The sequence below is a fragment of the Talpa europaea genome (genome assembly GCF_964194135.1).
Source record: "Talpa europaea genome assembly, chromosome: 6".
Lineage (NCBI taxonomy): Eukaryota > Metazoa > Chordata > Mammalia > Eulipotyphla > Talpidae > Talpa > Talpa europaea.
This window is the reverse complement of record NC_140072.1, coordinates 44,823,152-44,845,391: the sequence shown is the minus strand read 5'-3', so window position 1 is coordinate 44,845,391 and position 22,240 is coordinate 44,823,152. Positions and strand designations below refer to the sequence as shown.

Genomic DNA, 22,240 nt, shown 5'->3' with positions numbered 1-22,240 from the left:
TAGAGAATGTTTTAAGATAGTTCTGAAATACCTGTTTTGTAGTTGTTATGACTGAGATGTGACAGGTGAAAAAGATACCAGTGGGGAATATATCTTGGGAAGAAAAAGAATTAAGTTCTGAAATATGGACAAATACTATATATATGTTTTGGGTGGAATTTTTTTAATTAATGAAAAGGAATGATTAGCAAAGTTATAAAAAGACAACAGTGACCAAAGCCAGTGATATATTCCCTAGGAATACAATAAAGCATATCAAACTAATATCACCCGCATTGTCAGGTTTATACATCAAGTTTTCTTCAAAAGTAGATGGAGGGCCTCCCAGGTGGTGCAAGGGGTTAGGCACTGCATTATGAAGCAATCCGCAGCCTCTGCAGCATGAGTTTGATCCCCTGCTGGCCATGGAGAAACCCACATGGCGCAGCAGGCCTCTCCTGACTCGCCTGCTGCTCCCCTCAGCAGTGTATTTCAGTCATTCTGCCTATTCTGTTCCCCACTCTGTCTCTGGTGGATCCTCTCACCCCCTACATCTCTGGCCTATACCCCAGCTCTTGTATGCATAAATAAATCTTTAGGAAAAAAAAAAGTAGATGGAGAAGTTTAAAAAAATTAATATTATTAAAGAATTGTTACTTAGGAGTTCAAAGAAATACTGAGTTATGTACTATTACCACTATCTGCTCAATAATAATTTTGGAAATGTGTTTTGGAAATGGATGTCGTTTAGATGTTAACTATGAAAGCCAGTCATGATGTGACTGAAGAGCTAGAGTGGTCTGTTTAGATTCCATATATCATAATAATGTTTTATTAAAGTTATTTATGCCTCCTGTGACTCAGCTTCCAGATTTTAAAACTTTTTAATTCATTAAAAATGTGAATAGCACTCAAAGTATATGGGGTGGTGTGCAAATTAGTGTGTCCTGGATTTTTCTTTCAAGCTATGACATCTTCTCTAAACAGACAAAACATTTAAATGTGTTTTTTGGTGTGGTTTTTTTTTTTTTCCCTTGTGATTCTTATTTGAATCTTGCCTTCACATTTAAGAATATTTTCCCCAGTCTTTTTCTCTTTGAAAATATGAAAGGAAAAAGTATAGTAAAGCAGAAATGCTAATAATAGATATTTCTCTTCATTAGCCACTTCTTGGCTGGTTTGCAGTGCTGCTGATTTCCTGTGCAGCCTTGCAAACGGTCACCTAGCAACGGAGCTGGAACTGATCCTAGCTCTGATGCAATAGGACCAACCTGCAATTATAATAAAAGGAGTTCTGATACTATATTGCATTTCCTTGGCCTCCTGGTTTTTTTTGTTGTTGTTGGTTTGTTTTTTTTTGTTTGTTTGTTTTTACAATTTTAGCTTTAATTTTTATCACATATGAGCAGAAAATAAGCTGTGAAAGGAATTTACTTATCTACTTCAGTGGTTTAAACTGGAAAATCAGAATGGTAGAAGGGAGCTCAGAAAATTTACCTTTTACAGTGCTTATTCATATTAGTTGTTTTTTCCAAAACTAGTAAATAAGTTATAGAACTTGAATATAGTAGAGGTATTTTGAGTGTTAGAGGCCAGTTTTTCTTACCTATAGGTAGTAATCACGGACCTATGGAAATAAAGGTACTTGAAGTGCATTATTGTAATACTTTGTTTAAATACTGGACTGGTATGTTTTAAAGTTTTCTAGATGATCAAAAATTTACTTTTTGTATGTAATTAGGAAAGATTTCATGGAATTCTTTTGCTTGATCTGAGCAGTTATTGTTTAGTGGATTTAGTAAAATTCTGACTTCATATATATTGCCCAGTAGAATTTTCTATTTTGACATGGTTTGTGTTTTGAGCTGACCAGTTTTTCTTCCAAAGTTGCTTAACTTCTTTCCTGCAAAACCAATACCTGATAATTTGGTTAGGGATTGATGGGGATGGGGGATAATCATTAAGTGAATCAGCAGAAATCTGAAAGTTCTGTTTGGGTACAATGAGGTTGATAAGTCAAGAAGAAATTTTAATTAGTCTCAGTAATTTTTGTCTATAGGTGCACGTGGACATTTAAGAATTATAGGCAGATGCCTAAGTTTGTAGTAGTCTTTCATCTTCAGATACCTGGGTTTTTTTTTTTTTTTGAATGCTGAGGGTGTAAAATGTGGGAGACATTAGTCACCTTCTGGGCCTTTACTTTAGTCCAGAAGTGCCACCATCTCCACTTTGAGTATTCTGGTTTTCGTAGGCAGCATAAAGATGTAGTTAGCTTAAATGTGTGACAGACTGTTATAAAACATCTCTCAACAGGCAGAATCTTATAAGGAAATTATCAACAGATAGATAGGAAATTATAAGAGAACCTTATTCAAGCAACTGTCATTCTTCCTTTAATGCTAGGAACAGTCCATTCAGTATATGCTTGAACACAGAGAACAACCCCCACTCTATAGCAGTTAAGAAAACAGGGAACTGAGTTCTGCAGCTCATGGCACTGATTAAGTCTGGAGGGAGATTTCCTCCTAGATCCTCAAGTGAGACTAGGCACTGATAACTTGATTGCAGCTTTGTGGGACCTGGAGCAGAGAAAACACCTGACTCTTTTTGGACTTCCAGCTAATAAAACTGTGAGATAACAAAATTGTTTTAATTCTTAACAGAAAACTAATATACCTACAGAGTGCCTTGAGCTAGAGGTGCAAGAAAGTGGAGGAGGAAAGAATGTAATTTCTCCTGCATGGCAGGAAAAACCATTCCTGATCTTCATGGCTAGAAGTGGAGAACTTTTCCTGAAACACTCTGCGTGTATCCTAGGTGGCCATTTTTGGGTTTTGGATGTACTACATCCAGGCTTAGAGATATAAAAGGAGAAAAGTAGTAAACTCACCACCAGTTCTGTGACCTTCTTCCTTAATGCATGTACTGCTGTTCACTTTTTAGTGTCCTCAGATAGCTGCTCCATTCGTCCTGTCCTGGTTTTATAGCTGCATTCAGTGGAAAGACAGGATGGAATGTGCTTATTCAAACTTATTCTGAACTAAAAACTCTTTTAGGTTATTTTAAAGGGAATATTTGCTGAGAAGTGGTAATCTCTAGTAATAATGTCTGCTAATACTTTAGTGTGTATTTTTCCAGATTTTTTCCCCAAATATTTGTGAGTATTCTTTTGTTGTTCTTGTTAAACAAAAATGGGGTCATAAATTGTAGATGTTGCTGATTTTTCACTTTAGGTGTTGTCAACATTTTTCCATGTTAATAGATACGGAATGATGAACCTCACTTTTTAATTTAGAATATTTATACTAGAAGAGTAGCAACTACCAATTAAATACTGTATTTATTTGCTGGGGCTCCCTTAAAAAGCAGACTGGGTAGCTTAAACTGACATTTATCTTCCCACAGTTCTGGGAACTAGAAGTTTGAGAAAAAAGGTATCAGTTGGATTAGTGTTTTCTGAGGCTTCTCTCCTTGGCTTATATAGCTGTCTTCTTCTTCTGTGTTCTCATTTGTGTTGGCTGCCATAACAAAATACCATCAATTGGGCAGCTTAAACAATAGAAATTAATTTCTCACAGTTTTAGAAGCTAGAATGCCCAAGATCAACATGATGACCAATTCATTGCCTGAGGGTAAGACCACCTCTTTTCCTGGCTTACTGGGTGACTGCCTTCTCACTGCATCTTTAAATGACGAGAGATCTCCGGTGTTTCTTGAAACCTCCTCTTGTTAGAGTACGAGCTCTGTTGGATTAGGCCCCCACCCATATGACTTCATTTAATCTTTCTCGCTTCCTCACAGAACTCTATGTCCAGATACAGTTACACTGAGACTTTGGACTTGGAGGAACTTGGGGGCGAAGGGAAATGAACACACATTTAGTCTATAACAGATAGTCTTCTCTCTACCTGTGTTCTAATTTCCTCTTGTTGTAAGAAAACCAGTGCTGTTAGATTAAGGCCCACAGTAATGACCTGATTTCAACTTAATTATCCAGCGTTACTAGAAGTTAGGACTTCAACATAGGAATTTGGAGAGATAAAATTCAACCTGTAATAGGAAGGTGCTACTATTTTTTCCACTAAAGACAAGGAAGTTGACACTCAAAGACCTTGAGTGATTTAGCCACGATCACACCACTAGTGAGATAGAGCCAGGATTCCAATCCAGATAGATTGGCCCCAAAACTTGCTCTGTTAACCACCTGGTCATGTTCCAACTCCCATCCCCCTCATTGTCTTCTGCAGTTGTTGGGATATACTGTGTATTTTACTAATTCTGTGTCGGGCATGTGGGATTTCTCTTTTTTCCCCCTTCAAGTGCTGCATTACATGTGCTCTTAGTGGTATTGCTACATACCTCTGCAAATACTGCTGTAGTATAATGCCTAGAAATCAGTGTATTCACAGAAATCATTACATTTATTTTTCTATAATACCCTGTAAAAATGCATTTATTTACTCTCCCAGCAATGATGAGTATGATAAGTTTTAGAAAGGAGCAGGGGAAATACTACTTGCTGGTATAGGCTATAGATGATTGGAATTGGGCGCATGGTGGGGCCATCTCAGTGAAACGAAGGCCACTATTAGGTGGGGTGAAAATCATATGAAGTGATATATCCTCTTCAATTCATGATTCTTTTTCTTTTTTCCAGAATTTTGATTCTGATATTAGCAGTGTGGGAATAGATGGCTGCTGGCAGGCAGACAGCCAAAGACTTCTTAATGAGGTGATGGTGGAACACTTCTTTCGACAAGGAATGTTGGATGTAGCTGAGGAGCTCTGCCAGGTAATAGTGTGCCAACTGTGAGAAGTTGAAGCTGAGGGCCTCCCCGGTGGTGCAGCAGTTGAGTGCTGGGTTGCGAAGCTGCCCGCAGCCTCTGCAGCGCTGGTTCAATCCCCAGCTGCTCCCCGGCCACCGGAGGAGGGTCCCACATGGCGCGCAGATCTCTCCTGCCGGCCGCTGCTCCCCTCAGCAGTGTACTTCGGTCCTTCTGCCTGCTCTGCTCCCCGCTTTGGCTCTGGTGAATTCTCTCACCCTCCCATGCTTCTGACTATACCCAGTGCTTGCATTAATAAATAAATAAATCTTTAAAAAAAAAAAAAGAAGTTGAAGCTGAAATAGGGAACTCCTTGGAGTTTTGAGTTTCTGCAAGCCATAGATGATTTTTAGTATTTTAATTATCAAGGTAACCTCATTTTACTGGGAAAGCTTTTTTAAAAATTAGGCAAACATTATATTCCTAGCACTTGTTCTTTAAATTATTATTTTTTACTCCTGCCCCAGATTTTTGTCCCATGTCACAAACCAAGGGGTCAGAAGTGATAATACTTTCTCCGTTTCCTCTTTTGATAAGGGAAGGTTAGTATAGCAGAGAAGAAAAGGACAAAAAGTTTGTTTGTTCTGATCTGGCTCAACTTATAATTTTGTTTATCACATGAATTTCAAGCTAAAATTTACTTTAGGTGAGTAGCCTTTTGTCTTTTATTTCTGTTAGACATAAGCTTAAGGCTCTCAGAACATTTAACACAGTTCTAGTGGTAGCGGTTGCCATGATTGAGTATTCACCACAAGCCAAGCTCTGTCTTTATTCCTTACCACAACCCCATGAGATAGAAATCATCACTTCCATTCTGTAAATGATGAATCTGCATTCGGAGAAGTAACTTTTCCAAGGCCATGAAGATTCTTAGTGAATGTTGGTGATCTAATATTCAGTCCCAAATTTGTATGTCTTTTCAAACTCTGTTTGACTTTAAATAATTTAAAGTCAGTCTGTAAACCAAGCCTCTAATCCAAGTCTTTTTTATTTTAAACAATTCAGATAAACAGTAACTCATATCTTTCTCTATACCTTCTGAGAATTGTATGTCTGGTCCATATAAATTTACTTAACTATATTGTGTCACTCAGCATTAGATTTGTTTACAAATAACAAAGATCCAAAACAACAGTAGCTTAAACAGAAATAGGAGATAGTAAGTCATCCACAACACATATAGTAGCTGTGCTCTCTGAAGGTCCTAGAGACCTAGGCTGCTGTAACTGCTATTTCTAAGATGTCCCTATTCTTACAGTCCAGGATAGGAACCCAGAACTCAACTATATCTTTTTGTGTTCCAGGAAGGGGCAAAGAGTGCATATTTCATTGGCGAGAATTTGTATCTCACAAAGTCCTATCCAGTTTTACTCCATATATTTATGTAACCAGCTAATTTGGAGGGGAGGGCTTACTATCATGGAAAAGGGAGAAGAATGATACTGGGGCCCAGTCATCACTCTCTGCCATAGCAGTACATGTTATAAAGAAATTATCTTTGATGTCTTATCCCATATTTAATAATTTAGAAATGTTTTTATCTCCTCTTTACTCTGATTACCACTAACAAAAGTTCTGTTGTTTTGTTGTTGTTGTTGTTGTTGTTGTTTTTTTTTCAGGAATCTGGTCTATCTGTAGACCCAAGTCAGAAAGAACCATTTGTGGAGTTAAATCGAATATTGGAAGCATTAAAAGTCAGAGTTCTGAGACCAGCTCTGGAGTGAGTTACTGTGTTTGTTTTCTTTTGAATACTTTGAGAGAACTCTCTGTAAGAAACATATTAGAGATTTTGAGAGATAGCTCTCACCTGGGATAGCCCTCAGAGAAATCAAGGGATATTATTTTATTTCTTTTAGCTAAGTGAATTTGGAGAATGTGCAATATGAGAAAATGGTTAGAGTTACTTCACTTATCAGTTGGTCTTAATTCCCAGGAGAGAAAAGGGTTTTCTGTTTCAGCTCTCAAAGCACTCAAGGCTTTCCTTTCAGAATGTAGAAAATTCCCAACTCTTTTTCTTTAACTTTGTGCTTTATAAGATCTCAATTTTTTTGCAGACAACAGTATCATACTTATCAATTATTTCTGTAAATATTTTCTGTTATTTGTAATCTCAAGCACTTCTTCTCAAGCAAAGGAGGACTTAATCTTTCCACCTGGTAGTAACAGTGGAAAGTACTATACAGTAAAAATGTCCTCTTCACTTTTCTGGGAAAGTTGCCATGTTAAATATCAGCATAGGAGAATATAGTGGTAATTATCATTAATTCCTCTTAAGTGTATATTATGTGTCTAGTATTGTTCTAAGCATTTTACATGTATTAACCTATTCAGCCCTCAAGGGGGAAATATCTTTCTGTTATGTGGCATTTTCTGTGTGTGCATGCCAGGAATAACCGTCATGGAACCACCCCTGAGAGAAAAGGGAAGGTGAGGCTGCAGCAATTCCTCCAGGAAGTCTAGAATTTGGGGAAGCAGAGGACAACAGCAATCAAAAAAATTAAAATTAATATTAATAGAAGCTATGCAAGGACTAGATGAGAAGGAAATCTGGAGATTGTTAGCTGTTAATTGCAAGTAGTGAGAGACAATGGAAAGAAGGCAGAAAAGAATGGTGGTATGACAGAAGTGGCAGACACAGACCTACTCAGGGCCTGCCTACTCGTTTGTTTCTTTTATTTCTGAATTTGTATACAATTTTTTCTCCTCATCCAGATTGCTTTATTTATTTTTTGAATTCCCCTTGGCCTCTAGCGTTATGTATTCATAGTAGGTATTCAATAAATGATTGAATAGTTTAAAGGAGAACTTTGAACCAACATGACCTCCTCTTTCATGTAGCAGATAAAAGCAAAACCAGAAGATGACTTAATATAAAGAGATGGAGAAATTCTAGAAAAATAGAAACTGTCCTTGTAGCTAAGTACAGTTACCAATATTTTGAAAGAAAATGTTAGTGTTAGGGGATGCCAAAGAATAATATTACCTTGCTGGATACACAACAGTCTAGAATCTGACTTTGAACCTTGCAAATTGGAAACCCCTTTTTTTCGAAACTAAGGACTTCAGAGCACTTCTTTAAAAGAATTTGAATTCTTTTTTACAAAATCTTATTAGAATGCCGTAAGGGAACAGAAAATAACTGAATGGTTATAAGAAAGGGAGAAGTTACAGACCTTTTCATAGACGAAGAGAAAAAGTATTAGTTCAGACAGGAGACAGGTGTTAGATTGGATAGGCATGAACAGTAATACCATGCAGGCTTTGACTCACTAGGTCTAGTGATCACATGGGTCTAGAAATAACATCTACAGAGGGATGTGAGATGAGCTGGCTATTGTGGGTTCTTGGTGGTATGTGTCAGTGGTGATCCTCAGGAGAAAATGCTTGGAAGACTTAAAGAAATTTTAGTATCAGTGAGTAAAATGTTTATAAGCATAGAAAGGTTTGAGAAAATGAGACTGGAGAAAGCAAGCCAAAGCACATGGTCATACAGACTTGACTGCCACTGGAAATGAGGGTGATGGTGATGAAGCAGTTTCTGGTGTCTGTTTTCTTGTTCATGATTTTGGCTTGTACCGGGCCACTCTTATCGAGTAAAACTTTTTTTTATCATCATCACACATAACCACAGAAAAAAAATGAACTCAAGTTTTAAACAAATTGGTTTATTCTCAGTTTGAATTTTTGTCTTCTTTCTTTTTTTTTTGGGGGGGAGGGGGGTGAATATTATTTCCAAAAAACAGAAGAGATGAATTGAGGGATACATTTTTAACTCAGTCTGGTAGAGAAAGAGCTGCACTATTAAAGAGAAACTAAGTGGAAGAAAATGGAAAGAGGCGCCCAATGGCAAGGACATTGAAGAGAAAAAAGATAGTACAATGGAATATAAAGGCCAAAGGGAAAAAATATTTGAGGTGATGTCATTTTCTGTTGTCTGTTTTATGTTTGTTGCTGGCAAAAGTTTATATGATATTTCTAGATAGTGGGTATTCCTCAGGAAGAAGAATAGATGTGACCATCTCTCATCTGGCTACATCCTCACCAAAGACTTGAAAATTATTGGAGCAGGCAAGCCACAACTATAGAGAAATTGAGCATATTCTTTTTAAAAAGGGGATAATTGAAATAAACTGTTCCTGAGATTTAAGAATAAGGGGTTAAACCAGGCCAGAGGGGGAACTAAGAAGACAGACTCTGGAGTTTGTGCTTATAAAATGCTGTTATTAAGTGAGGCATATAAAACTTCATGATTTTATAGTAGGAAACTGTCCATAAATGAGGTGTCATATTTAAGTACTTTATATATTATTGCTAATTTGTGGAACTGTGCTGTCCAGTGTGGTGGCCACTTGTCACAGGTAGCTATTGGACACACCACCAAACTGCATCACTGAGACTGTCATGTAAAGTTGGAAGCGTGTGTAAGTGTGTTTTAAGTATACGCAAATGTGCAGTACTATGGTTTGTGTGGTTTCTTAGGTAGCGTACAGAAGAACAAAGAGTCATGTTATCTCTGAAATGGATTCAACCCATATCTGAGAAGTTATGATTTGAAAATATCTCTGAATTTAAATGTAAACTATCCTTTTCAGTCTCTAAAGCAAAGTTATGTGGTTCCTAACTTATTTTGACTTTGAACTTTTGATTTTTTAAGCTCTTGATTCAGTCACTAATAACATTTAGCCAAGTTCACATCTGTGAAGTGACTGTCACTCATTTTCCTGAACTTTAGCTTCTGTCCTCAAGAATATATCTTTACAGGAGACTAGAAAAAGAAGGTAACTGTAAGCCTTTAAAAATGTTCTGAAAGTTTGTAGTGAAGTGTGCTATGGGAATTGACAAGAGGCATTTTTATTTTAGTGTTACCAAAAATAGACACCAACCCAGATTGGCAAAATTGTGAGAAAGCTAGATAAACAGTCTAATGCTGTCAGTTAAGTTCCTGGGGGAGAACAGCTAACTATTAAGGTGGAGTCGTGTTTTAATTATTTTTGGAATAATACAGCAATTCTAAATATGGAGCTAACAGTGTGCCAAGTCTTTTCAGAGTCTTGACACTTAGGATAATTAATGCTTAATGTTTCTGTGGGATAATTGTGTAGATACGGGTTGCTTCTAACTTAGTTACCTAAGTGAGTGGTATTATTTTGGGGTCTTTTTATGGAAGAGAACAGAAGTTTTCATTAGGAAAATGTGAGCAGAGTGACATTACTGACCTTAATGGGATGCGTTTTTTTTTTTTTTTTTTTTTTTCTTGGTCTGCAGTGATTCTGTAAAAAGTTCTAAAGCTGACAGGGCTCTCATAATCCACACTGGAAATTTGGGAACAGAATTTTTTATTTTAAAATCACAGTGAATTTGTGATTTAACTGAATCTTTGGTTAGCTTGCTTGTTGTAGTATAATGATTCTTGGCTTTTCAAAAATTGTTGAGTCTTCTACTAAAAAGACTAGTAAGACTTGAAATAATCACAGCAAAGTAAATCCAGAATGAGAGTCCTACCTGAAGCTGTGGTACAGAGCATATTGGAAAAATCCACTGAATGTAAAAACCAAAAGATGCCTCACCATCTTTTAATTTAAATTGCACTAGAACAGAAAGCTGCTTATGGTTTAAATGGAGCATTTGCTGCTACTTCTACTTTGGATTCAAGATTGTAAAACAAACAAACCCAAAATGCCACCATTGGTTTGGCTAGCATTCAGGCAAAAGTGTTCAAGTTAGTTGCTCCATTGAAAGAAAACAGGGAACTGGGGGTGACGCTGTTGGTCAGTCTTCACCTGAGTGCTTATGATTGCAGGACACCACTCAAAAGTAGACCCACAGGGAGAAAGAGCAGTAACAGGATTTACTTACATAGGAAGTGAGAAAAGGGAGAGCAGGGGGGTTAGAGGGTGAGGAGGAAGAAAGAGTTCCATCAAGATTGAATCATTAGCATGACTCTTAAAATATTGTTGGTGTGTTTTTCCTGTTAATTTCACCAGAAAACAATTTCTGCAAATTTTAAAACTCTGAAATAACCAAAATTAAAGCTAGGGTAGTAACATAGTTGATAGGGAAATTTGTTCAACATTGTAAATCAGGACTCATGAGCAGTTATTAATCAGAACATATCATGCACTCAAGAAGTTTCACATAAGTTTTAGAACGCCAATATTAGGATTCATGTATATGCTAAGGTGAAACATTTCTTTCAAGCTATAGTGCTTCCCATTAAGTTCCAGTTTACCAGGTAAATAACAAATAAGTTGAATTCATCTATTGTCTTTAACATAAGGAAAGAGAGAAATTTTATGTAGTGTCTCAGGAGCTCTATTGAGGTTCTATAAAATTTTCTGTGATCAAACAGAAGATACCATTTTAAAAAAATTAGATTTCTGGGAAGTTTTGAAATAAGTACTGGAGAGAACATGGTTTAATTACCTAAATAACACTGACAATTTTAAGATATTAAATCTCTAACCAAACTTTGCAAGTACTGTGCTAGCAGAATTAGAACTCTTCTCATCTTCTTAAATTATCTCATTCCAAAAGTAACCACTTTTCCTCCACCAAACCTTAACTAATTCTTCAATTCCACAATTAGAATTCTTAACTTTCAAAAACCTTTGATTTCCCAACTTCCTTTTTACCTAGCATTTAAATTCTTAGCAGTTTACCTCAGGCTGCCTCTTCTGTTGAAGTGTACACCCAACACAAAAGATTCAGGGAAAAGGAGAAAAAGCAATACAGTCTGTAGCACAGCTTCACAGATAACACATGTTTCAACCTAAACCATTAAATTCCAAATTAATTCTACCAATAATTTACCCAAGATTATTCTAAACCACATTTCCTGGAAGCACCTAGACCAGTTTCCATTGTATTTCTGAGCTCAAAATTTCTATAGTCCTGTCTATACCCTTTTTTTTAAATCATCTGGATAAAAGAATAATTAGACATAAAGGGAAAGATACATACCACACATAGCTCCCTTAGTTTTTTAATTTAACCCACTTGGAATGTCTTTTTTTTTTTTTAAGATTTTTTTATTTATACAATAGTTGGGGTATAGGCCAGGGGCGCGGGAGAGTGAGAGGGTTCACCAGAGACAGAGTGGGGAGCATAACAGGAAGTCAGGCCGAAAGCACTGCTGAGGAGAGCAGCGGGCGCAATAGGAGAGGTCTGCCGCACCATGTGGAAATCTCCCTGGCCTTCCGAGAATTGAACCCGTGCTGCAGGGGCTGCGGACAGCTTCACAGCACGGTGCTCAACTCAACGCGCCACTGGGGAGTTCCACACTTGGAATCTCTTAATGAAGTTATAGATGTGCTCCTATTTGCAAAGACACAAGAGTTTTGTCACTGCTTCCTTATGAGGATAAACCTTGGTTTTCTGATGGTAGATTTTTCTCACCACTGCCTGATGGAAAGACAGTTTTATTCACATTGATGTAACCAGGCTTTTTGTTTGCTTAACCACACATTTACCTGGGAGAAAAATAACCTCCTGCAAAGAGACAAAGAGGAAAAATAAAATATCAGTCTAAAAAACCTCTCAAAAATCAAAATACTAAAACCTCTCAAAAAATCAAAATTATTAAAAATTAAAAGCCAAAATCAAAACCAACATGAAGTCAAAATTGTTTTTTTCAAACCTGTTTTTTTCAAATTCCCAGAACTGGGGAGTGCTGACAATTGAAGTCTTAAGGTTTCAGATGGCATCCTACGTACTCTACATACTCTAACTTTGGAAGAAAAAAAATAGAGCAATTACCAAGGAGGAAGGCTGTTAGCCTTATTCATCATTTCAGGGTTTCCAGTGTGCATTAGGAAGTCAATCCTGGGGTATCTTGCAACAGAAGCTGAAAGAGAATATTTAAGTTTTTTGTCTCTTTCTTAAATAGTCTCAGGTCTTCAACAGGTTTACAAGTCCAAAGGGTTTTGACTTCCAGGTCATATCTTCTGAGACTTTTCTTCACCCTGGAAGTGATGCAGTCAGGACTTTATGCCTACAAGTTTGAAAAAAGTGTGAGTGGTTAACAAAACATCATAAAGACTAGATGATCGCTCTGTCTGTTGAGCTTTAGCATCCCCACTCTGCTAGGTCTTAAGTAAGACACAGTCACCAGATCTAAAAGGATGCAGTGGTTTATCTGGAGGCATAGAGATCCTAGGGCATGCAGAGTTATGAGTTATAGCTAGAATTTCCTGGATATGTTTTACATACTATTTGATCCTACATTCAAGTTCTGTGTCTGGTGCAGTTTTCAAAATTGAGACTTGGAGTAGTCTTCCAAAGACAGTTTCCAAGGGCCTTAAATGTAGCCCTTTGCTGGGAACCACTTTTATCCGAAGGAAGGTAATGGACTACACCTGATCCTAACATACATGGGTTTCATGGTATAGTTTTGCCAAGGTTTTTTTTAAGGTGTGATTCATTTTCTGTTTGTCATGTATATTGTCTCCAGGCATTGTGTAAATTCCAAGTAATCTGTAAGGCATGACTTTCTGAGCAACTTATGAAATAAATGTGGGTCCATTATCACTCTGAATAGAATTGGGCAATTGAAAGCAAAGGATCATTTCCTTCAGCAGTTGTTTGGCAACTTCTGAAGCTTTTTCTGTCTTGGTAAAGAATGCTTTTACCCATCCTGAGGAATGCTTTTACCCATATCTACAAAGACCAAAAGTTATAAAACTTGCCAGTCTTCAGAACATTTTCCCTGATATTGAATCCCTCTACCTTTACGTAGGGTGTGATTCATTCTTGGGTTTATTCTTGGCACATAAATGGCAGCCTAACAGTTGAGCCACTCTATGTAAATTTTAGGCATCCTTTAAATATGTATATAGACTCTAGCTTGGCCTTTCTCTCATAGTGGAATCCTTCATGTAAATGTTTCACACAAGGTAGACTAGGGCCTCTGGGCTTGAGGTTTCCCCTTATGCCCTGATGTCAGCTAAAGTCCCCTTTGCTGTTCTAACAATGTCAGAACCTGGGATGGCACATATAGAGTTATGGACTGATGTAAACTTCTCTGCTTCATTTAGAAGGTTACAGGGGCAGCTACAGCCTGCAAACAGGGAGGCCATATGTTAGCGGTATGGTCCAGTTGTTTGCAGGTATGTGATGGGCTACATTTCGGATCGTAAAATTTGAAGTAACATTCCCTGGCCAACTCCTGTCTCTCATACACATAGAGCTGGGAAGGCTTCTTGGGGTGTGGCATTCATAAGGCTAGTGCTGAGATCAATCTTCCATTTTATCAATGGCTTGTAGACATTCAGGAGTCCAAAACAAAGGTTTGGAGTCCAGGCCTTTGATGCTTCATGAAGGGGCTTTACTTTTAGCCTAAAGTTGGGGATCCAAATTCTGTAAAACCCAGCCATTCCCCAAAATTCATGAACTTGCTTTCCATTGCTGGGGACTCTGAGAGCTGAAATCACCTATTTTTTATTTTAGTCCTAAGGCTTTGTTTGCCTTTTTTAATTTCAAAACCTAAGTATGTCACCTTTTTACATTCTGAAATGACACTTTATAGACACATTCTGCGAAGTGGTTTAAAACCAGTATTCTTCAAAGTGTGACCTTATAGAATTTAAAATGTCATGTAACTTGCCAGTTTTGCCTTGTCATAAAATCTTATTAAATATGTAATTGCCATCTAACTTAATTTTTTTCCCTTCCTTTCACTGAAGGACTTCCTTAGATGTAGTTAAGCTTTTTCTGGTCCTAGGGTTTCTTATTACCACCACCTTCCACAAGATGGCAGACCAAACCCTTTTCTTTCATTACTGCATTTCAAGCAATTTTTCACACACCTTGCCTTTGTTCTTAATTTCAGTTAAAATCTTTTCTGCTTTTTTTTTTTTTAGATGGGCAGTATCAAACCGAGAAATGCTCATAGCCCAAAACAGCTCCTTGGAATTTAAGTTACACAGACTGTATTTCATAAGCTTGTTAATGGGTGGAACTACAAATCAGCGAGAGGCTTTGCAATATGCTAAAAATTTTCAGCCATTTGCCCTAAATCATCAAAAAGGTGAGTCTGCAATCAGGTGTTTTTAATGTTTGGAATAGGCTGCAGCCACCATTTGGAATTTATGTTTATCTTAACTATATCTAATACATATTTGAGAATGAATTAAAACAATTGTAGATGATAATCATGAAAAAAACTTTGACTTGAGAACAGAAGTAAAACATTCAAGCCTCCTCAATGAAAAGTCAAAAAGTAACATTGCATTTTTGGGGATTCCATGTTAAACTAAGAAGAGACGCGAGAGTACTATGCACTTGCTCCTCCCTTGCCCCCTTGCTGCCAGGACGAAGCTTCTGAGGGTTGCGGGTGCATAAGGGTGGCTGCACTTAACCTCCATTGTCTTGCGTGGGAGCACTGCCTACTGCTACAGCCAGAGATACATGATGGCCCCACTTACAATGTAATTGTTACTCCTCTTCATAATGGCGACTGTACTGTGCTGTGTCTAAGAATAAAATAACTAACTTCAATATTTAGTGCTTCCTTTTTCTTCCTTTTTTTCTGTATGCTGTTTCTTTAATTTACAGAAAAGGGGGAATCAAGCTTTAGGACCAGATTTTAAAAGATGTTATTAAGAAATTCTTTTAGGCTATGTCATTTGGGAGTATTGTCTTTCTCAACTGGTTACCTGCAAGCGAAATCTATTTCATGGGTCATTCATGCCTTCAAATTGCTGCTGCTTTTGTTTAGACATTCAGGTTCTGATGGGAAGCCTTGTGTACCTGAGACAAGGGATCGAAAACTCACCGTATGTTCACCTGCTTGATGCAAACCAGTGGGCTGACATCTGTGACATCTTTACACGGGATGCCTGTGCCCTCTTGGGGCTCTCTGTGGAGTCCCCTCTCAGTGTCAGGTATGGAAGTTAGTCCTATTATTGAAATATGTACTGCACTGGTCAGTTCTGAACCTGTTATGTAGTTATTAATGTTTAAAACTAAGAGAACATTTGTCTTTCTGAAGAAAAGTGCAGTTGGTATTTCAGGAGACCATCACAGTTGGCAGTGACACAGTTATAGGGCAGGGTTCTTAAAGTATGGACTGTGAACCCCTCGGAGTCGCTGAGAACCTTTTCCATGGTATTGACATTTGCACAGATAGTCTGAAAATAATGGTGAGCTAAAGTGTTTGATCCTTAGTATAGTTTGGGCCAGTGGTCTCTCCATACTTATTTGAAATCTCCCAACCAGGTAAGGTCTTTTGAGGTTAGAGTTAATCTGCTTTTGTTAATCCTTAGTTGAAGCCATTATGTTCATCTCTGACATCCTTTTTAAAAGCCACCTCTGATTCATAGGGGCTGGACCTTCCAGGAAGAGCAGTGCCTCTTCCCTCCAAGCTCCCCCCCCTTTTTTTTACTGAAAATCTACCAGCAAGGCAGGGTTGGGGCAGTGAATCTGCTGTATTTTTCACCACCACAGACTTGCAGTTTAAGAATGTTAGTTTAAGATATTCTTTTTTTTTTTTAATAGAGGCATGTTTATTTATTTATTTGTTTGTTTGTTTGTTTTGTTTATACATGCACTGGGTACAGTCAGAAGTGCGGGAGGGTGAGAGAATTCACCAGAGCCAGAGCGGGGAGCAGAGCAGGCAGAAGGACCGAAGTACACTGCTGAGGGGAGCAGCGGGCGGCAGGAGAGGTCTGCGCGCCAAGTGGGACCCTCCTCCGGTGGCCAGGGAGCAGCCGGGGATCGAACCGGCGCTGCAGAGGCCGCGGGCAGCTTCGCAACCCAGCGCTCAACCGCTGCGCCACCGGGGAGGCCCTAAGATATTCTTGATGAAACATTAAAAGTGATTTTTATTAAATTTGAATACACATTTTCAAAATATTCTGTATGACAAAATAGGAAGTTTGCATGAAGCATTTCATCTTCATGACAAAGTATATGTCTGGAGAAAAAGCACCTACATGTTGAGCTTTGAGTAAATAATAACTTAGCTGCAACTTTTTATCTTGAAAGACTAGCTAAAGGACAAAGTTATTCATTCTCAGGTTTTTGGAGGACATTTTTTCAAATGAATGAAGTGAACTTGTCACATCAAAGAAAGCAACTGACAGCATCTTTTGCCATGATGTTAAAATTCAAGGCTTTAAACTAAATTTTGTTGAAAAATTCATATCCACCACTGTGAGCTTTACAGCTTCCCAATACTTAAAAGAATTCCGATGGGATTGGTGGTGATAATAATGAATTTGATTATTTTTGGTATTATATAATAAAATGTGTTAATACTCTTGATTATCTTAATTCAGTATGATCTTACAAAATCATGCTTGAGTAAAAAATTCCAAGTGCAAGATAGACCATTGGATGTTAATATAGCAGGGCATAAAAAATCAGTGGTAAGGATATAGATTCCATTTTGTCCCTAACCTTTTAAGAAATGCTACTCTTTGAGATGTGGTGTGATACTGAAGAAGAATGTTGCAATTTCTGAAAGGACAATTAAATGGTAATATTTGTGTGAGGCTAAAATTTTGTCATTTACTTCAACAAACAAATCAAAACAGATTGAATATAGAGTAAGATATAAGAACCCAGCTGTCTTTATTAAGCCAGGCATGAAAGAGATTTGTGACAGTGTAAAAACAGTGCCACTTTTGTAAAAACTGTTTTGGAAAACAGTTATTTTTGTAAGGACAACTTATGATAACATGTAATATTGTTTTTATTTTGTAATACTATATTTAAATGAATTAGTTTTTTAAAGCTTTAATTTCTAATGCAATAAATAATAATGGCTATAACCCACAAAAAAAAAAAATGCTCTTTGAGAGTCTAATTTAAGCATGTAAAAGGTCCTGAAACCAAAAAAAATGTAAGAACCTATTTTAAGAAAATAACTTTTTTTAAACTCTTCTGTTCTTTTAATTTGTTAAGTGTTTTTAATCCCAGCTATATGACAGACATTGTGTGGGCTACACAGATGATTAAGGTACAATCGGCATTTCCATATGGTGTTCCAACTGAAGATAGGGGATACAGTTAACCTATGATGCATGGATGGGCTGCATGTCAATTTCTCTGGAATGGGTGGAAATTGATATGCAGGAAGTTTATTGTGATCATCCCTGATAGGGAAATGAAAGCAGCAAGATTACACAAAGGGAAAAGTTGGACTCTGATGCACTCTCACCAAAGGTCTTAACCACCCCTGAGATGCTCTGGAGATATGATGGGAGTGAGTTGTCCCAAACTGGGACAACAGGGCTGGACTTCTGTGTCCTCATATGGAGCACTCATCAGGTGTGAACCTGGTTGGGTAGCTTTCTTTAACTGAGGATAGTTCTGAAGAGGGGCTCAGCTGAGATTTGACTACCAGCACTTACACATATGAGGAATGAGTACTTCTGCCCCTGGACATGGATGATCCAGGTCTGCAAGGAACCACGCAAGAAAATGTTTAAGAATCTCAATAATATTAAGTATACAGTTAATGACTGATTTGCAGAGCCCTTTAAATCTAGTAATTTTGTGGGCCTCCCCAGTGGCGCAGCGGTTGAGCGATGGGTTGCGAAGCTGCCTGCAGCCTCTGCAGCGCCGGTTTGATCCCCGGCTGCTCCCCGGCCACCGGAGGAGGGTCCCACATGGCGCGCAGACCTCTCCTGCCGCCCGCTGCTCCCCTAGCAGTGTACTTCGGTCCTTCTGCCTGCTCTGCTCCCCGCTCTGGCTCTGGTGAATTCTCTCACCCTCCCGCGCTTCTGACTGTATCCAGTGCTTGTATAAATAAATAAATAAATCTTTAAAAAAATAAAATAAAATAAATCTAGTAATTTTGTAAAATTCAGGCACTTTTGGGGGTTGTGGAAAGGACAGTGATTTAGCAAAGATGAGGGCTCTGTGCCCTGTCCCATGGCTAGGGTCTTCTGCACAGTCTAGGGGAATTGACATTTCCCGGGAACAAATTTGACACCTGGCCTGGCACTGACATTTCCTCTTCTGCTCTCCCAGTTTCTCAGCAGGTTGTGTGGCTCTGCCAGCTCTAATTAATATTAAAGCCGTCATTGAACAGAGGCAGTGCACTGGAGTTTGGAATCAGAAAGATGAATTACCTGTGAGTTCCATTTTCTCTTGTTTATTTACCTTTCCTGCCATTAAAAGAAAGTAGAAGTTAAGGGTTTTTAAAGCCTCACTTGTCTTTTAACCAGGAATTATTGTAGGCAACTGACAGAAGATACTTTTATGTATATGTGCACATGATTAAGCAATAGAAATGGGTTGGTATATTTTGGAGGCACTGCAGGAGATCTATTAAAATTATGATTTAGAGAGGTGATTAAAGCTAAGAAAGGAAAATGTCAAAGTAGGGAGTGTGGAATATGCTGTATAGCATGTAGTGTGCTCTGTAGTGCAGGTGACAAAGCCCTCATAGTATATATTCTATATAAGAGTCAGCTTATTTGAGTTTAATCATTGACATTTTTGAGATTGTGGTTTTTGTTGGTTACATTTTTGTAATACTAATTAAGTACCTGGCTGTTAAATAAAGATCACCCCTTTGATACATGTAGTTATCAGTGGCACTCTGGAGCTGTGTCCACTGCCGTTGTGCAGAAAAGGAGTTATGGTTTCACACATCAGATCCAGTCACTTGTCAACTCTACAACTACTTTAAGTAGTAGTAATTCATTTCTAAAATAGGGGCCATTCTCTTTATGAGACTACTGAAGGCTAGTGATAGCATAGGTCTGCTCAGAATAATACAGGACACATAGTAGGTCCTCAAGTTTTGATGTCATTGTAGTTATGACATGGAGTGACAAAGGTGTATGTGTTTCTGCCAGGTCTCTGACAGTAAACACTAAACTTTGCCTGAAATTATTCTGTTACAGTTGTGTCAGAGACCCAGAGGGCTAAAATATAATCTGACATTTTGCTGCTTTTCTGCCACACCTGTTCATGGGTTTATTTGCGTTTACCTTGTTCTCCCAGCTGGTAACTGTCAGTTAGTTGTCCCAGATTCTTTTCAGAGCTCTGCTTTGATTAAAGGCACAGGTGCATTCTTAGTCCTGCGTGTGGTCAGGACACGAGCAGCACCCTTGCTTGACTTCTGCTCATGAAAGACTCGAGCCTTCACTCCTTTTGCTGAGGCAGGTGCCTGCAAGAATCTGGCAGTTCCCTGTTGTGTTGTAAGCATCTCCAACACTTCCATGCTAGAACTGAGCACATTGAAATTGGAAGCCTGTGTGTCAGTGTAATAAAGCAATTGGAGGGGTGGTCTGATTATGCTTTTTCAGGATTATTTGGTTACACTTTTGTCAACTTTTTTGAAAGAATATGGGTGATAGACTTATGGCAATAACCGTTTGCATTTAGAAGGAAAGAAAACAGAACTGACGTTTTATAAAACCTCTGTCCTGTGCTTGCTAACTGCTATGCTAGATGATATCATAGGTTTTGTTTGTTCTTATTAATACAGTGGGGTGTACAGATTGTGAAAAGTCCTGCTGAAACACAAAAGTCTTGTTTCAGGTGATTTCTCTGGGCCATTACACACAAAACATGGAAAACCACATTATGTCTGTGTTTAAAGTGGTTGTACACTGAATCTTGTCACCTAGCTATGTGTGCTGCAAAACAAAATTTCAGCATCTTACACTGACTGCTCTGGTTGACTTCCAGAGCTTTGCCTTGCTTATGAGACCCTCAGGAATATGAATTTAGTTTGAAAAATAATGTTAAGTAATTTTGAGGGCTAATTTAGAATTACAAAGTAATGCTTTGAATCCTTATGCCTGTAAGAGTTACATTCAGATGAGAAGATAAGTATTCTTTACTGCATAATACATATTGATATGTGGATGGTTTTCTGAAATATAATTTGAGTCTTTTTACTTTCTTTGAACAGATTGAAGTGGACCTTGGCAAAAAGTGCTGGTATCACTCTATATTTGCCTGTCCTATTCTTCGTCAGCAAACCACAGATAACAATCCACCCATGAAACTGGTCTGTGGTCATATTATATCAAGAGATGCCCTGAATAAAATGTTCAATGGTAGCAAGTAAGTGTCTTATTTTTCAAATTTTAGAAAAAGCTTTTTTCTTTTGGAACTTAGTATGAGGTTAAGAAGTAATGAAGACAATAAATAAATAAATGTAGCTGAATAATTAGATTCCTTAATTATTCATTTGGCATAGTGGGTGGTATCTCATCTTTTGTTAGTAACTTATTTGTCATCTTTTCAAGTAGTTTATTCATGAATTTGGTGACAAGACTTGTAAACATGATCTTTAATTCTTTAACTTTTTGGCTAGGTGATACATTGTCCTTTCTCCCCTCCTTTTACACAAAAGGTAGCATACTATTCTGTATACTGTTCTGAACTCTTCTTTTTTCACTTAGTGATGTCTTGTAGATCTTTTATATGCTATAGAAAGAGCCCTCAAACTTTTTGAAAATGCAGAGTATTCTGCCATATGGAAATATGGTGATTTAACCAGTTCCCTTCATTTACCTTTTGTTAATGTAGTTAATAGATAATAAGCCCAACAGGCTTAGAAGCCAGTGTATTTTTCATTGGCATATATTTCAGACTCACTATGGTAAAGTCCTTTTATGAGAAGGACCTGACATATAAAAAATTGTGGCTGCTCTCCCCTGGCCATGCAACCTAGTAATGCCGATTGGTGATGACTAGAAGCCAGATCTTGATCTTGGTTCAGACCATGCTGATTTTGTGTGCCACTGCATTCTTCATAGGCTACGTGCCCCTTCGGTTCAGCAGCTAACATATTTGTGGCACTTAAGTGGATGGTGTGATCCATATATTTTAAATCCATTTAGAGACAGGTGCAGCCTAAATCTTGGAGAAGGAAAAATGGATTTATTTGTGAAACCATAAAAGCAATTTTTAGAAAAGTTAGTTTTCACTGATTTGGGCCTGGCTTAACTGGTATTTATTTGCAACCCTTCAAATCTTGGCTTTTACATTAAGGGAAAGCACAGTTAAGCCTCAAAGCAAAATACAGTTATCTGTTTCTGTGTATAGGTGTAACTGTTGAAGATACTCTATAACTAGATGAAAATTGAAGACTCACCACTGGTCTTTGTCCTGATTCAGTATTTTCTTCCTTGTCTTTAGATTAAAGTGTCCGTATTGTCCAATGGAACAAAGCCCAGGAGATGCCAAGCAGATATTTTTCTGAAGAAATAACTTTAGCAATTTGTAAGTGAAAACTGAATTGTGGCCGCATTTCAGAAGAGAATGTTCCATTTAATGCAGCTAACCAAGGACTCCCGTGTTTATATAAGCTAATGCTCCAGAAACTTTGCCAACATTTTAGTGTACACTGAGGGGAGTGCTCGAGATGAATATTATCATAGGGCTTTATTATATTCTTGGTCTTCATTTCTGATCAAGTCAATACACCAGCAGTTGTCATTCAATGCAGGTTTTTGTACTTAATTATATGG

The 22,240-nt window shown here is 37.8% G+C and overlaps 1 protein-coding gene across 1 annotated transcript in view; it reads left to right on the top strand.

Moving 5' to 3' along the window:
* Positions 1-21,972, top strand: part of RMND5A (required for meiotic nuclear division 5 homolog A) — a gene marked incomplete at both ends in the record, with an annotated part of 53,635 nt that extends 31,663 nt beyond the window's left edge. Inside the window, 7 exons of the mRNA XM_084235889.1 lie at positions 4,637-4,771; positions 6,422-6,522; positions 14,660-14,826; positions 15,517-15,682; positions 18,777-18,879; positions 20,674-20,828; positions 21,909-21,972. Coding sequence (XP_084092015.1) covers positions 4,637-4,771; positions 6,422-6,522; positions 14,660-14,826; positions 15,517-15,682; positions 18,777-18,879; positions 20,674-20,828; positions 21,909-21,972 — 891 coding nt within the window. The remainder of the gene's footprint in view (positions 1-4,636; positions 4,772-6,421; positions 6,523-14,659; positions 14,827-15,516; positions 15,683-18,776; positions 18,880-20,673; positions 20,829-21,908) is intronic.
* Positions 21,973-22,240: the final 268 nt, after the last annotated feature.